The sequence below is a fragment of the Panicum hallii genome, chromosome 2 (genome assembly GCF_002211085.1).
Source record: "Panicum hallii strain FIL2 chromosome 2, PHallii_v3.1, whole genome shotgun sequence".
NCBI lineage: Eukaryota > Viridiplantae > Streptophyta > Magnoliopsida > Poales > Poaceae > Panicum > Panicum hallii.
In genome coordinates, this window is record NC_038043.1 from 48971103 (window position 1) to 48986269 (window position 15167).

Sequence of the window (15167 nt, forward strand, 5' to 3'; positions counted from 1 at the left end):
GAGATAAAACCAGATTTTATTTCTTCTAGAAAATGAAAAGTCCAACTATAAAATCAGCTAGACCAAATTTGTCTGATTTTATTATTTCAACACTTACAATGTTGGATTGCACTCGGTATCCGTTTAAAGTTCATGGTTGAAAATAGGATCATTTCTTTAATTTTTTTTTTTGCCATTCCCTCGGATGTTAACTCCCCCGTTGCAATACATCCGGGCTGACGTTTCTGTTTGCTATCTGGCCCCATAACTTCATTTTTCAATTCTCGTCATTAGTCGTCACCTGCTAATCTTCCCGTAGACTTTTGTTCATTTTGTTCGGCCTTTTCTATGCGGCACAAGCTGCACCAAATGGCCAAAGTACCCTTAAATTCTTTCCTCTATAGTTACTATGATGGTCGGCGCGCTAACGCCGCGCCCGCAGTGAAAGCGCGTATAGCCTGTGTTATCAGAGTTTAGCGTAGCATAATATGGGCAGCACATAGCCTTTACGAAAAACAGTAGATAATCTCATCAATGATCTATGCACATGCACGCAGATGACATCGATTCTATTGTCATGTCAGGAGCAGTCATAGCTCTCTGCATTTTGGACAAGATTCTAATATTGAAGATACTACAGGTGCCAGTTCTGGGCACTTTGCTTGGCATTGCCAATTGCTGTCTGCCAAACTAGACAAAATGCATTGGAGCTATGATAGTATATTACCGGCCACTGAATTAACATGCTCGCATAATCAGGTAGCCTAATACAAGAATGATTATGTAATGTTGTTGAACGTGCAAATACCAGATCTCACCTTACATTCTTCATCAGACCCAGTCACTGAAACATTTAATTAGATCAGGGAAGACGCTTTGCCTGTTGGGACCAATGTGATACACGGACTGTAAAGGTGTACATAGGCCATGACACCTTGACATTTGCGTGGTAGGAAATAACCTTGAGTGCTCATGTTGCCTGAATACAATTGAAGTGGTTGCACTCTTTATTAGCTCTTTGACAACATCACCAAAGAACACGAAGTTAACTCTAGGCATCTTTCCCAAAACCCTGAGGCCTGGTTCTTTGATAGTCATGTGATATTTGTAGAAGGGGAACCACAAGAATACAGCAACCATGGAAACCAAATCATGCAAGTCATGTAAAAAGTTTTGTCAATTTATTATGAGCGGCAATGTACATTGGTTCAGCATTTTGTGCAGGACATTGAGAGCATTTGTACCTGGCCTGCCTCCTTGTAAAGTAATATCTGGAAATGGAGTTACCTAATTAGTTTTTTTATATGTCAGCACATTACGGTTCACTTAATTTCATACCTAAAATTCTAAAACTGAATTTCTTCATAACTCTGCTCTTTAGAATAGCAATCCATGGAGGAAGATGGAGCAGCACAATCCTTATTTGGATCTGGTCGACCGCGGTCCATTTAAAAAATAAGCGTCCTCGTAGTTGGAAAACACGCTAACCATAGGGGAAAACTGTTCTGAATTAGACTATTGTCCGTGAGCCCTGAGACATCGTAAGATATCGATCATGATCGCTGACATGGCACTCAACACACGTATCTCTGAAGACCTAAAATCGGCGAACTTTCTCAACTCTTATTGGGCCACGTCGTCCAGCAACGGTATCCGTAGGATCTCGGGTATACCCAGCTGTCCAACCCAAGCTTCCATCGCTAGTTTTCGCGACCCTTCGCGGCTCGTCGGATGAGGCACGCCGTCGTGGATTTCCCCCGTCCTGTCTCCTCCTGCATGCCGTCTCAGCTAGCACGCAGGGGAACCAACAAGGCAACAACACCAGCACACAGAGACTCCATCCGGTGATTCTTTGCATACACTCCGGCCGGTGCTTAGCCAGCGACGTGAATGGAGACTGGCGGCGCCCTTCTCCAATTCACACGGGTCCTGCAAAGTATCCAAGATGGAAAGCGCTCAAGTGGATGAACAAGGGAGAGAAGCTAGAGTCGTGTGAGGATTTGGCCGGTAGACATCGACTCTCATGGAGTGTGCCTGTCTGTTCCTTTAGCGTTGCTCTCTCCTGATTCAATGAAGAAAGAAAGAGATCAACAGAGAAATGAGCTTCGCCACAAGCGAGGAGATGCGACCGCGACAGAGATATCGTGCGGCCCAGCAGCTCTGGCCAGCGACTTGCATGGGAAAAGAGAAGGGATACGGAGTAGCGGAGAGCCAAGCCCGCAGTTCCGAGTATTCAAGGTGTAGGTTTTATACTGCAACATGCACACTTCCTAGTGCTATAATGTGAGTTATTCAATTTCAGGCTAAGTGTTATGGCTCTGCGTGTGAACACAGATTCGATGTGTTGGAAAATTATTTCATCACCTTCTTTCTTCACTCCTATTTAATTACTAAATGACCTTAAAATATTTTCAAGCTTGGAAATGTGTGCTTTTGTATCATGCAGACAACCCATTTTAATTATATGTGCAGTTACATGTGCCATATAATTGAAGTTATTCACTGTCAAAGATGACTAAATATTATTAACTTAGATATCCATTCCAAAGTATATTAAGAGACTCTTTGCGGTTTTAAAAGGTTTTCTATGTAATCTGCTTCTGAAGTATATGATGACTATATAAGTAAAACTAACATGTATGATACCTTATATCTTGGTAACACATGTAGTTCATAATCTCTGACTTACTTTTTTCTGATGGTGCAAAAGGTGACCTAGCTTCACCCCACTCATTGAGGAGGGATCCGACTAAAATTATTACATATAATAGCATCAATACCACATTCTCAAACCTCATTTAACAAGGTATAAAACATACTTATTTGAGATTAGTTGTCGATTCTGAGCATGCAAACATGAACCACTAAGTCCCTACATTGTCTGTTTAATTATTATGTTATTTTTGAATTGAAATCAAATGAAAAAATCAGCCTAGAACTATGTTAAACTTTGTATCAGAATGCCAAAGAGAAATTAAAGTGGTACAATATACTAGCTATTAGGGAGGGTTCCACTAGATGAAGTTGACTAATATTGAAATATATTGTCTGGAAGAACTAAAAAAATAAAACATTTGATATTCATATGAAGAAAAGAACAATGATCCAATGCACTCTTTGAAACAAGAAAATTAATACCTTACTGAACCACTTACACCTCTGTTACGAGCTTAAGAGCCACTTAACCTTAGAAATAGCCGCGCCAAGTTTCTAGTGAAAACTAAATGCTGGCTCGGCCATCCGGAAAAAAATAAAATGAATAGTGTTTGCAACCGCTCGAGCCTTCGAGAAACACTACTAAAAGGTCGTTTGGGAGTGCTCTGCGCGAGGGTGAAGCCGGAGCTGAAGCAGGCATAGCTACTTTTTGAATCCGTCTGCTCCGCCTGCGTTAACGGCTCCTGCTCTCCCAGAATCTCCCGCAGATGCGCTTCACGGAGAGGTGCGTTTGGTGCGGCGCCGCACCAAACGGGCCCCAATCAGCAGGGCCGTGCCCATCGCCGGAGGAGCTCCGTGCCGTGCTGCCGTTTGGCACACCGATCTCCGGTCCGGCGGTCTGTCCATGGACCCGTATGGTGGTGGCGCTGGCACCCCGAACCCCCGAGTGCTCTGAAACACACGCGACGCGAGCGCAAGCCGGCTCGGGCGAGAGAACCTGAACAACGAAAACGCGAGCAGAGCCCTCCGCCGGCCGCCTCCGCGGCGCGCGTTCAGGCCGAGCCGCGCACGGCCAAAAGCCCCAAACCCCTGGTGCAGGCGGACGCGCCCACCGAAAACACGCCGCCCCTTCCCCGCCTCCCCCTCCCTTCTCGTGCTCTCCCCGCCACGCCATCCTAGGAGCCAAAACGGCAGCGCTGTATCATCCGACGCCGCGGCCGATGGAGTTCGCCGCCGGGGCTCGGGTGGCCCCGCGCCCGGCGACCGCGGTTGGTTTTCTTCCCGCCCGCGACCGCCGGGTGGGCGGGGGAGCGATCGGGATTGGCTGGCCCCGCCGCGCTGCCGCGCCGAAGCTCTCGCTGCCTCCCGCCGTCGCGAGACGAGCGGTCTCCGCGGCGGGAGGAGGAGGCCACCTGCTTCCCAGGTGCTTCGTCGCTCGCCCGGCAGGGGGCAGCGATGGTGGGTTCCGCCGCGAGGCTCCGGCGCGCGCGTCCCCGCCGGATGCCGCGGAGGGTGCAACTACTGCGCGGTGAGTCCGTAGCCCGGGCGATTCGGGATTACGCTGTTTGTGTGTTTCGTCACTAGCGTGGCGACTCTCCGAGTGATGCGTCTGCTTGTTTTGTGCGTGTTTATTGCGTTCTCAGAAATTCAGTCAGCGATCATGCTGAAGGAATTAGGAGGGAGCTCATGAATCTGGCCGTACCTGCCATAGTTGGGCAAGCAATCGATCCTGTGGCGCAGTTAATGGAGACAGCATATATTGGCCGCCTAGGTAAATTTCCCTTCCGCATCAGTTGCAAATAGGGCATTATCTTCAGCTGGGTCATTTTTTAGAGTGATGCTTGAATTCTGTAGTACATCAGTAGAAATGATCGCATTCCTTTCATTATCTACATTTGTTATTTGTCCGACCTCTAAATCTGGTAGGTCCTGTGGAATTGGCTTCAGCCGCTGTCGGTGTGTCAGTATTCAACATCATATCAAAGCTCTTCAACATACCCCTCCTAAGCATCACGACTTCATTCGTAGCTGAAGATGTGTCAAAACATGATTCTTCACAGCCTGCTTCAGGTACAGATGACAACTTATTGCTATGTGCTTAAGGATCATACATCGTTTAAAATTTGCAAGCTAACTTTCTGTGTGGATACACACAAGGAAATATATCAAGCGAGATTGGAGAAAGAAAGAGGCTGCCGTCCATATCTTCTGCTTTACTATTGGCAGCTGCAATTGGTGTCATTGAAGCCTTGGCTTTGATTCTGGGGTCTGAAATGCTCCTCAACATTATGGGTGTCTCCCAAGTATGTTCAAATCTCATATATTTTTGTTAATTCTACACGAATTAGCATTCAGAATAGGAATTATTAAGTCTGACATCCTTCATTAGATGCACTTATTACTTATCAGGAAATCTGTTGATTATTGTAAAAGCATAACCTTCCCCACCTTGTGAAAAAATAGCTTGTGCATTTGGGTTTCAATTACAAAGTGATATATAATTGGATGTGTTTCAGATTCTACTTTTCCCATTGTAAGTTTGTAATATAATGACAAGTAGGAATGTAGGATCCAGAAATATTTGTCTTCAACACATCCGAATGCTATAGCTCCTTTTCTCTTTACCTTTTCTTCTTGTGACTACAAAAACTACTGTGGTTTGGCATGGAAGAAAATGTTATTGCATCAAATTCTATATTCCATTCAGTAGAGCCTTGATGCAGTCTTTATTTTCTTTGTAGGCATCTTCTATGCACAATCCAGCAAGGCTATTTCTTTCTGTAAGAGCACTTGGTGCTCCTGCTGTTGTAGTTTCTTTGGCTATTCAAGGTGTATTTCGTGGACTGAAAGATACAAAGACACCTCTACTTTACAGTGGTAAGTATTGGATCCCCATAAGCTTAGTGTTTTGTATCTTCTAGATTGGTCTGATTGCCACTGCTCCTAACATTGATCCTAGGTGACACTACCTTGTTTGATTACAACGGTATCCTGAATTAAGTATTACTAAGAAGCATATTTCCCTGAGTTTTATGATCTTCATTGAAAGCTTACATAATCTCATATTTTGTGTGGCATGCTGACACTCTGCTATTTGTTTTTTGATCTTTAATCTATCAATGTATTGTCGTATCACTGAATTTGTAATACTTCAGGTTTGGGCAACATCTCAGCTGTGGTTCTACTTCCTTTTTTCGTGTATTCTCTGAAACTTGGACTAACTGGAGCTGCAATTGCAACTATTGCTTCACAGTACGTTTTGTATTGCATTCAGCTATACATGCAGACACTATCACAGTAAAAACATTGCTGGATTTCAAATTACGTTTGATTTATCATTTACAATGCTCTTAATAGTGTTGTTATCTTGAGATGTCCAGATATCTTGGTATGTTTCTACTTCTCTGGTCTTTAAGCAGAAGAGCAGTTCTACTACCACCGAAAATCGAAGACCTAGAGTTTGTTGGGTACATAAAATCTGGTGAGTTAAGTTATTGCTTTAATCCACATATACCTTGATAGATGTTCAGATTAGCTAACTGCTTCTTAGGCATGTGGCATGTCCAAACTTTCACTAGAACATTCACTAGAACTAGTCTTCAATCATGAACATCCATTTTGCAACTCTAGTATTGTGGGTTAGATGATAACTAACTCTTTAGTAGTGTTACTTTTCCTACTGAATGCAAATGTGAGCTCTTCTCAATTTTTTCTAGGTGGCATGCTGTTAGGACGAACCCTTTCAGTTCTGATAACAATGACCCTTGGGACTGCAATGGCTGCTCAGCAAGGTGCACTAGCTATGGCTGCTCATCAAATATGTGTGCAAGTATGGCTGGCAGTATCGTTACTTTCAGATGCATTGGCTGTTTCTGCCCAGGTGCAACTCTTTTTAGCTACGCATTTCTTTTTGTATTTTACTAACACTGTCTATTTCGACTAACATCACAAATATTTCTCACTCCACAATGTTTTCGGCAAACTTGAGCAACCTATCCTTCCCCATGAAAACTACATCTTGATCAATGAGATTTAATGTTCTGAACTAATGATGCAAGTCTTATGGCTTGCTTGTAGTTGCTTAAGCATTATTTTAGAGCTTCTACAGACTTAGAAGTGCCACTGAAACTTTTTAGAATTGGCATTTTATGTACAACTTGAGATGTCGAATTGCATCCTGCCAGCTCTTTTTTTACAAGTTTATCCACAATATAATCCCTCTCATTTAAGTGCACTCTATTTATTTTATACTTTCCTGATTTCAGGCGTTGATTGCAAGTTCATTTGCTAAACTTGACTATGAAAAGGTGAAGGAGGTCTCGTCCTATGTATTAAAGGTTGTAGCATATACTAAGTTATTTTTCTGCTAATTTGTATAAGACTATAGGTTGAAAATAGCAATATCATGTAGCATGTTCTGAAACAACTTACAAATGAATTTTATTTGCCAGACAGGAGTAATTGTTGGTATTGCTTTAGCACTTCTTCTGTCTGCCTCTTTTGGTAGACTTGCAGAAGTATTCTCAAAAGATCCCATGGTTATACAAATTGTGAGGAGTGGTGTTCTGGTATGGTCTCTTTGTTTGCGATACTTTGATAAGATTCAATCTCTGTCGCACCATTTTTTTTTTACTCATTGCTGTTTTTGTTTTTGAAGTTTGTTAGTGCTAGCCAGCCAATCAATGCCCTAGCTTTTATCTTCGATGGACTTCATTATGGCGTCTCAGACTTCTCATACTCAGCTTCGTCCATGGTATGTGCATAAAGCAACTTATGTTATTTTGACCATGCAACTATTGCTGTTGCTTCTGTATGCAGTGCTGTTTTTCTTTCTGGCTGATTTATTAATCTCTCTTCGATCCACAGATGGTAGTCGGGGCACTATCCTCTTTATATTTGTTGTATGCTCCAAAAGTTTTTGGCCTTCCTGGTGTTTGGGCGGGCCTGGCTCTTTTCATGAGTTTGCGTATGACTGCTGGATTTATGAGGTAACATTTTTCTCAATTCTCATTGACTTTTCCCTGCATGTTTTGGGGAGGAACTGGATATTGTTGGTGGAAAAAATTCTCTTAATCAACAAGGTTGGCTTTTATTTGAGAAGTATGATAATCTCTTATGCACTACTCCATAAAGGCTGCGGAATTTAGCAGAGTTCATGCTTTCTTAATTAACAATTCTGATCTTCCTAATATTTTTCTTCATGGATTGATCTTCTGTGTCATTCATTACTCACAAGCCTAATAAATGAAAACCCTGTTCTTAGTTATCAATCTTTGCTGTTATTACTGCATTTATGAAGTGCAGGTATTGCCTACCAATGATGATAACTAGCGATTAAATTGTCAGATGCTTTTCTAAAACAATTTGCATTTAGTCAGTTGTGATGTTTGCCTTATTTACTTCACAGATTGGGATGGAGAGCAGGACCATGGTGGTTTTTGCACCAGAAAGAACCCAGATACAAGTTAGTAAAAAATGTAGCTTCCATTTTTTTCAATGTCATTGATTCATGTAGCAATAGTATTTGTTGTGATACTTGCATCCTTAGCCTACCAGATGGTAGGATGGTTGCGAAGATATAAAGTGTTAAACTGTTCTATGCAGGTTACATTCAAGAGAATGTTGATTCCAGGAGCTGATTAGCCTGATGGCGAGATTAGGACGCAAAAAGGGACTTTGAAAGGCGCACTAAAATTCTGAATCATATTTACTTTAGCATTATGTTGACTTCTGTGAATGTTTCCGACCATTAGGTAGTTTTGAAACTTATAGTTCAGTATTATCTTCTCTGTGCTTGAATTTGAAGCTGTAGACAGAACATTGCAGACTTATTTTAGATCGATCTGGTAATTCAAACCATACAGTTCAAACACCATACAGATTTTGCTTGTAGGTTTCACATTGCTAATGATAGCTCATTTTTTTCTCCTGCCTGAAATTAAAACTGGACGCAGAACATTGTGGAAATATTCTCCTGTGCTGACAGTAACAGTAACTTTTGAAGATAAAGCCCTTCTAAATCGTCTGTACAGTCATGGACGTAATAACTCTGGTCTCTTCATCATTCCCTATGAATATGGACCAAGAGAGATGCAACTACCTTCAGGAGAGACCTGCATAATCAGCAGGTCCATATGGCTGGAACCATTCAGCCAGGAACCCTTTCTTCCTTTTAGGGTTGCATCCAATGTCTTGGCATAACAGATCATTTAACCAAATGTTAATGGTGCTTATGCAGGACCTGGGAAAATACTTCCCATTGTATATATTCTTGTACTTGGCCCATTCTGCTACACTGTTTTCCATGCATGTTATGCTTGGCAATTTGAAACCACCAGCCAGGAAATGGGCAACCCAATTGGCCATCCTCTCTGAGGCATATATGTTAGTAAGACTCTCAGAGTATCCAACTATTGCCAACTGAGGAATCCGCGGATGGATGCATTCTCTGTAATTATAAGAATTTTGATAAATGAGATACTAAATCCAACATACAGTCTTTAACAAGTATACTGTAAATAGTACAAATATTTTGCGCCTAACTTCATATCTTGAATTTATTAAGCTTGTATTACCTCCAGCCCAACCAAAGTGAAAGATACCTACTGTTATGGTCAAGAGGCTCTCTATGAAAACAAATCATAAGACTTTTCAAAAGTTATTAAGCAGGATCCGCGAAGGATGCATATTTCTTAATTACTGTGAAGAGATCACTTTCATGGAAATCTTGTGATAGTGCACTACATATTTGTTTGTTTACTGAACTACTATATGTTATATGTGGCCTTAAAAAAAACTCTGTGATGTGGCTTCCTACTTTACCACTGAATTATTATTTTATTGATTCTTTCGTTAGTTATAGCTGTTAGCTGGTAAGTTGTGCACTAGTTATGTACTAGAGCGGATGTACTAGAGCGGATGTCTCCCTGTCCCTTTCAGTTATGCTATGAAATGTAGTGTTGATTAGCAGTGGCACCTTAAATGTGGACTTAAAAATTGCACAAGGTGTACCTGTATAGAGGAGCTGGTGTATTCGGTGATCCTGCCACTATCTTTCTACACCAATTTGCTGTGAAGATGTCCCTAAGCTTCTGATCTCCTCTGAATCCTGTTGCTAGAATCACAATATCACTTTTTATGCTTTCCTTTCTGTCTTGCAGGATGATTCCATTATTAGAGAAGTTGAATGCCTTGGATTTCTTGAGAATAATGCTGCCTTCGTCAACCCTGTCATAAAACCCTTCTGGCAGCATTGCAATCGAGCATGAGGACATAGCAAAGGAGAAGCTGTAGTCAGGTACCATCCCATGCTTTTGTAAGGGAATGCTCCACTTGAAGTAAGTTTCGATCACTTTTGAGATCGCCCATCGCTGAAACAACAGATAAACTTTAGCTTTCTGGATTCTGCAGCCTTTTGTTTTAATGTGTTCTTTATATGAAAATATAATCTTACTGACCAAGGGAGACAGTGCAGTAGTCAACATATAACGTAGAAATCCTTCACCAGGTTTATGAAGTAGCAGCTGCGAGATGCGATTTAGATAGAAGTAACTGAGGTCAACTCCCCATATGCTAGACTTATGGACCAGCCAGTGTCTTGTTCTATATATGATGGTGCATGGCTGAGCTGCACCTGCATTGAAATTGAAGTCAACGTTTACTGAAGGACTGTTTCTAGTAGCGAAGTGCTAATTCTGTACTCACCATTCACCTTGGCAACCTCTGCAGCTATGTCAAATGCGGATTTTCCAGAGCCAATTATTGTGACGTGCTTCCCCTTAACAAAATGAGCCACATTATCCATGTAAGAGTAGTCCAGTGAGTGCAATATTTTGCCCTTGAACAACTCAGGCCCACTTGCCGGAATTTTGGGGATATTTGGGGTTCCACTATGCCTTCCAATGCACAGGATGAGAAAATCCACTTGAAAAACCTGTGAAAGGAGATTGCACAAGAAGTGTTGTAATATGGTGTTCGAGTTTATTCCATATGTTAGATAAAAATTTAGTAGCAGTGTTCCTGGATTTTTTTTTAGAACGATGTTTCTGGATTCTTTTTAGAATGATGTTTCTGGGTTTTTTTTTCTCGAAGGAATTTCAGCCTCACCGGTTCTCTTCCTGTGCACCAATATAAGGTTGATACATAAGGGGGGAAACCTGAACTCTCTGAACATAGGTAATGTCAACGGAAGATACTTACCTGAGTGTCACCGACCTTCAAGTCTTTCACTGTGATGCGCCACCCTCCATCCTTCCCAGTTCCGAATGCTGTCCCATTGCCAGACCATTGCTCCCAGCTCATTATCTCTTCCACAGTCGCACCAAGGTACTCAACACCAAGCACCTGGCTATTGAACTTGATGTACTTGAGGAGTTGAAATTTGCATGCATACGACCTTATATACTTCATGACCTTTTGGTGGCTTGGGTATGCCTCTGTCACACACTCTGGCCAAGCCATATCTGAGAAGCGGTATGCTGTCGTTGGTGCTTGAAGCCTTGTCGACTCCAAGGTATGCGCCCACACCCCACCGATGCTTCCGTCAGCCTCAAACACCACTGGACTAAATCCCTTGTCGAGCACATGCTTGCAGGCTGCTAGGCCACTCACACCTGCGCCAACAATGCCCACCCTGTTCCTCTGCATGCTCTTGCTCTGCTTTTTGGGAGGGAGGAGGCCGGAGGGAGGGAGGGAGGGAGGGAGGGAGGGAGGGGAGCCTGTTTCTTTCATACAACTTTCACGTTTGGTTCTTTGGATAATTTAGATTTTTTTGAGCTGTTGGATCTTTTCAGATGGGGCCAAAGGCCGAACAACCACCACTTGCCTGGTTCTTTGGTTGTGTCATGGTTTATTCCTGCCAGCCTACTTGCTGTCAGTTGTCTTTTGTGTTCAGTGGGAGCCCGGGAATCCTTGCAGAAAATCTGACTCTGAGTTTTTAAATGCTTGTTTGTTATAGGTCCCTTTCAAAGTTAAATATCTATCAACACAGCATCCAATGTTAGCTAATGAGCACTTTCTTGTGTTGTTGAGGGTGATGCGATGTTACATACATTGTGTTGGAACTGTCAAATTGCTAGGATTGTCTTAGTTCGCCTATGGCATATAACCTGCAAATATATATATGAGCACCTAGCTTGTTGAGACAATTCCACGTTGGCGTGCAAGTCTTGTGATTCACTTGAGTGCATTTTGATGACACTTTATCAGATGCGGGCTTGTATGAGTGGTGAACGACATCTAGCTGGCTATCTATATAAGGACTGGTGTCATCTGAATCCATTAGCACTTTATGCTGGGTAATGCCCTATTTGTTGGTTCTGGTTACACTTGATCGAAAGAGGCATTTTTTGTCTGGGAATACAGTTAGGTCTGACCGTCAGGAGAGCGTTGGAGAACAAGGTATCCTATATTGTTCTGAACTTAAACGTGGTTCGGATGCGCTTAACGCGTTAGTCAGTTGATATGAAACGTTCAGTTGGAATATGGGACCCAGAATGGTTCACCCTTGAAAATGAGTCCTGTATGTGCTCTGTAGTGCCAGTGGTATTTGGTGTTAACTCAGTGCTCTTGTTCCAGCACCCATATTTCACGAATAGGGAAGTTCAGGGCTACTCTTTCAGCAACACTATTCCGTGGCAGTTCTGTTGATCAAGCATAAAAAAAAGGGTTCGAGAAAACCCTCCAGATGGTTCTTGTATAACAGAAAATGCAAAGTTTAGTCCAGTAAAACAGTTTGGATTAGGCATTCAAATATGGGCACGTCACTTTCTGGATTTGAATCACAACTGCATATGATTTGTCCACGGGACAGAACCTGGTGAAAACATTCAGTTTGATTATTGTCAGCGTAATCCGCTCGTCCATAACGGAGCAGCCAGTCTGCAAACTACTTGTTCCTCCTGGCTCCTGTGCTCAACCAGTCAACCCCCATGTCTCCGGCTGGAACCTGGAGGGTTGTGAGTGTGGCACAAGATCGATGGAAGCAGCCATGCCAGTACCTGTGCGAAAATGGAGTAGGATGGAACCCTCCTCTTCCTGCCGGTAAATTCAAATGAACAACGTCTGCAATCTGCTCTCATGCCGCGGAAAAAGCGTCACTGGATATCGGCGTAGTCGACGGCGCCGTAGGGCTGGAACCACTCGGCGAGGAGGCCCTTCTTCCTCCTGGGGTCGCAGCCCATGTCGCGGCACAGCTCGTCGTTGTACCAGATGTTGACGGCGCCGAGGCACGACCGCCGGAACCTCTCCCCGCCGCTCCGCCTCATGTACGCGCCCCACTCCGCCACGCTCCGCTCCATCCGCCGCACGCTCGGCAGCCGGAACGCGCCGTCCAGGAACCGCGCCACCCACTTGGCCATCATCTCGATCGCGTAGATGTTGGTCAGGCTCTCCGCGTACCCGATCACCGCCATCTGCGGGATCCGAGGGTGCACGCACTCCCTGCACGCAATCAAACCTCTTCATGAACCTCGTGACCGTTCCATGGCGGCACGGCCATAAATTTGCATTGTGAAGTGAGCCGAGAAGAATGAGCTTTGTGCGACCGACTGACCGGTAGAGAGGCACGGTGGTGCCCGGCGAGCCGGCGACGATGTCCTTCACCTGGGGCGACACGAACATGTCCCTGAGCTTCTGGTCGCCGCGGAAGCCGGTGGCGAGGATCACCAGGTCGGCGGGGACGACGCGCCCGCCGTCCAGCACCAGGCCGTCCTCGCAGAAGCTGAACTTCCCCGACCGCCGGATGACGACGCCGCCGCCCCTCACCTTGTCGTAGAACGCCTCGGGCAGCATGCCGATCTTGCACGACGCGATGGCCCCCGCGAACCCCAGCTCCGGCTCCATGCCGTACTCCCGCAGCGGTATCGCTCTCTTGTAGTACGCCTCCGTCAGCTTCGATATCAGCCACGCCTGCGCAGACACGCCCAGTGTTCAGAACGTTTATTTTTGCGGGTTTTTTTTTGTGTGTTCGTGTGGTTCGGTCGGGCGTCGCGTACCAATGGCGTGAGCAAGGTGGCGAGGAGGCTCGACGCCAGGCCGGCGCCGGGCTTGCGGACCATGAGCTGCGCGAACCGGTTCATGTAGAGGTACCCGACGTGGAGCCTGCCCCAGACGCTGACGTCGTGCAGCAGCCACTGCGGGCTCCTGCAGACCATCGTGCACGGCAGCTCGGCGCCTGATCAACAGAGAACCAAGAGGTGAGGTGGCAATAAGCGTGCGTCGATCATCAGAGCGGACTTGAGACTGACCGTTGGCGTCGGCGCACTCGGCCGCGATGTCGAAGGCGGACTTGCCCGAGCCGACGACGGCGACGCGCTTGCCCCTGACCAGCGCGGCGGCGTCCGCGTCGTCCATGTTGGACAAGTCCATGGAGTGGAGCACCCGCCCGCGGAACGCGTCGGGCCCGCCGCCGGGCGGGAACGCCGGGACGTTGGGCACGCCGCTGAACCTCCCGATGCACAGGACCAGGAAGTCGAACTCGTACGTCTGCCGAACACAAACATCGCGTTCAGTTCGCCACGCGTGCCACCAAACATCAGAGAACGTTGTCGTCATCAAGCTTTGTTCACCCTGGCTGCTACAACTTGGACACGTCCTTAGAACGTACACGTACCTGCGTGGTGTCTTGGGAGTCATCGGCGTGCCTTACGGTGAGGCGCCACCGGCCCGCTCTGTCGCCGCCGAACGCCTCGCCGTTGCCTGCCCACAGCTCCGCGTCGTCCGCCCCGGCCACGACGTACTCCGCGGCCACCACCTTGCTCCGGAACCTGACGCACCCGTCGACGCCGAAGCGGCGCGCGTAGGCGGCGAGGTACTCCACGACCTGTTCGTGGCGCGGGAACGCGTCGGCGCCCTCCGGCCACGGGAAGTCGGAGAAGCGGTACCCCGCGGCGGGCGACTGCAGCCTGGTGGAGGCGAGCGTGCGCGTCCACAGGCCGCCCATGGAGGCGCCCGCCTCGAAGACCACCGGGCGGAAGCCCCGCGCCAGGAGGTGCTTGCACGCGGCGAGCCCGCTCGTGCCGGCGCCGACGACGGCCACCAGCTTCGCCGCCCTGCGATCCATTGACGCCGCTCGCTGCTTCGACCGTGTGCGCGATCTCGGGGACGGCCATTTATTGTGTAATTATATATTGGCGCGAGGCGTGCGCGGCAATTTTCAGTGCCGGGATTTGATGTCTCGTTTTGGGTTGTCCGGCATGGGGTTGGAAACTGCACGGACCTTAGCTGCCGGTAACGTGGCCTAATTGGGTCAGCGAGCACGTGTACTGATGTGCAGCAACAGTACTAGGCTATATATACATATATATATATATTCCCTCCTTGGACCGGCATTACGTTTCGTGAGTAGCAAGAAGCACTGGACCTTTTCAGCAGCCTTGCCGGTTGCCGCTGCATCTGCGACTTCGACGTGAGCCGTTGGCTGCATCCGACGTGGCCTAACGCCGTAGGCTGCACTCTCCAAAGGGGTCCTTTGCAGCCTTGCGACCGACAGTCTGGGGTGCGGCATAGCACAGGTCAAAGCGCTTTGCCGCAGT

The 15167-nt window shown here is 46.1% G+C and overlaps 3 protein-coding genes across 4 annotated transcripts; 1 reads left to right on the top strand and 2 right to left on the bottom strand.

Moving 5' to 3' along the window:
* The first annotated feature begins 3407 nt into the window (after positions 1–3407).
* On the top strand, positions 3408–9925 carry LOC112881534 (protein DETOXIFICATION 45, chloroplastic-like). Of its 2 annotated transcripts, none has more exons than XM_025946272.1 (15): positions 3408–4162; positions 4278–4405; positions 4582–4704; positions 4792–4937; positions 5376–5511; positions 5790–5886; positions 6015–6115; positions 6351–6514; positions 6900–6971; positions 7086–7202; positions 7292–7387; positions 7501–7622; positions 8042–8098; positions 8239–8317; positions 9795–9925. In XM_025946272.1, the coding sequence occupies exons 1-14, from the start codon at positions 3855–3857 to the stop codon at positions 8258–8260; spliced, it is 1689 nt and encodes a 562-aa protein (XP_025802057.1). In that variant the 5' UTR covers positions 3408–3854; the 3' UTR covers positions 8261–8317; positions 9795–9925. The 2 variants fall into 2 exon arrangements, with proteins under 2 accessions (XP_025802057.1, XP_025802056.1); XM_025946271.1 differs by having other exon boundaries at positions 3410–4162; positions 4561–4704.
* Positions 8444–11338, bottom strand: LOC112881535 (probable flavin-containing monooxygenase 1). Its single transcript, XM_025946273.1, has 5 exons — positions 10834–11338; positions 10339–10567; positions 10092–10267; positions 9646–10004; positions 8444–9082 (listed from the first exon to the last, which is right to left on the bottom strand). Exons 1-5 carry the CDS (start codon positions 11278–11280, stop codon positions 8737–8739), a joined length of 1557 nt encoding a protein of 518 aa, XP_025802058.1. The 5' UTR covers positions 11281–11338; the 3' UTR covers positions 8444–8736.
* A 1061-nt stretch (positions 11339–12399) lies between these two features.
* LOC112882670 (probable flavin-containing monooxygenase 1) lies at positions 12400–14695 on the bottom strand. The gene is made up of 5 exons (XM_025947776.1): positions 14246–14695; positions 13881–14118; positions 13629–13807; positions 13187–13542; positions 12400–13074 (listed from the first exon to the last, which is right to left on the bottom strand). The coding sequence occupies exons 1-5, from the start codon at positions 14693–14695 to the stop codon at positions 12729–12731; spliced, it is 1569 nt and encodes a 522-aa protein (XP_025803561.1). The 3' UTR covers positions 12400–12728.
* Positions 14696–15167: the final 472 nt, after the last annotated feature.

What these genes read in the sequence shown, in the direction of transcription:
- LOC112881534 (XM_025946271.1), top strand. Translation starts at nt 3,855, where the DNA reads ATGGAGTTCGCCGCCGGGGCTCGGGTGGCCCCGCGCCCGGCGACCGCG. An exon ending in ACATTATGGGTGTCTCCCAA is followed by an intron (nt 4,938 to 5,375) that starts GTATGTTCAAAT and finishes TTTTCTTTGTAG; the next exon opens with GCATCTTCTATGCACAATCC. An exon ending in GACACCTCTACTTTACAGTG is followed by an intron (nt 5,512 to 5,789) that starts GTAAGTATTGGA and finishes GTAATACTTCAG; the next exon opens with GTTTGGGCAACATCTCAGCT.
- LOC112881535 (XM_025946273.1), bottom strand. Translation starts at nt 11,280, where the DNA reads ATGCAGAGGAACAGGGTGGGCATTGTTGGCGCAGGTGTGAGTGGCCTA. An exon ending in TGAAGGTCGGTGACACTCAG is followed by an intron (nt 10,568 to 10,833) that starts GTAAGTATCTTC and finishes CTCCTTTCACAG; the next exon opens with GTTTTTCAAGTGGATTTTCT. An exon ending in ACACCAGCTCCTCTATACAG is followed by an intron (nt 9,083 to 9,645) that starts GTACACCTTGTG and finishes TTATAATTACAG; the next exon opens with AGAATGCATCCATCCGCGGA.
- LOC112882670 (XM_025947776.1), bottom strand. Translation starts at nt 14,695, where the DNA reads ATGGATCGCAGGGCGGCGAAGCTGGTGGCCGTCGTCGGCGCCGGCACG. An exon ending in ACTCCCAAGACACCACGCAG is followed by an intron (nt 14,119 to 14,245) that starts GTACGTGTACGT and finishes TGTGTTCGGCAG; the next exon opens with ACGTACGAGTTCGACTTCCT. An exon ending in CGAGTGCGCCGACGCCAACG is followed by an intron (nt 13,808 to 13,880) that starts GTCAGTCTCAAG and finishes TCTGTTGATCAG; the next exon opens with GCGCCGAGCTGCCGTGCACG.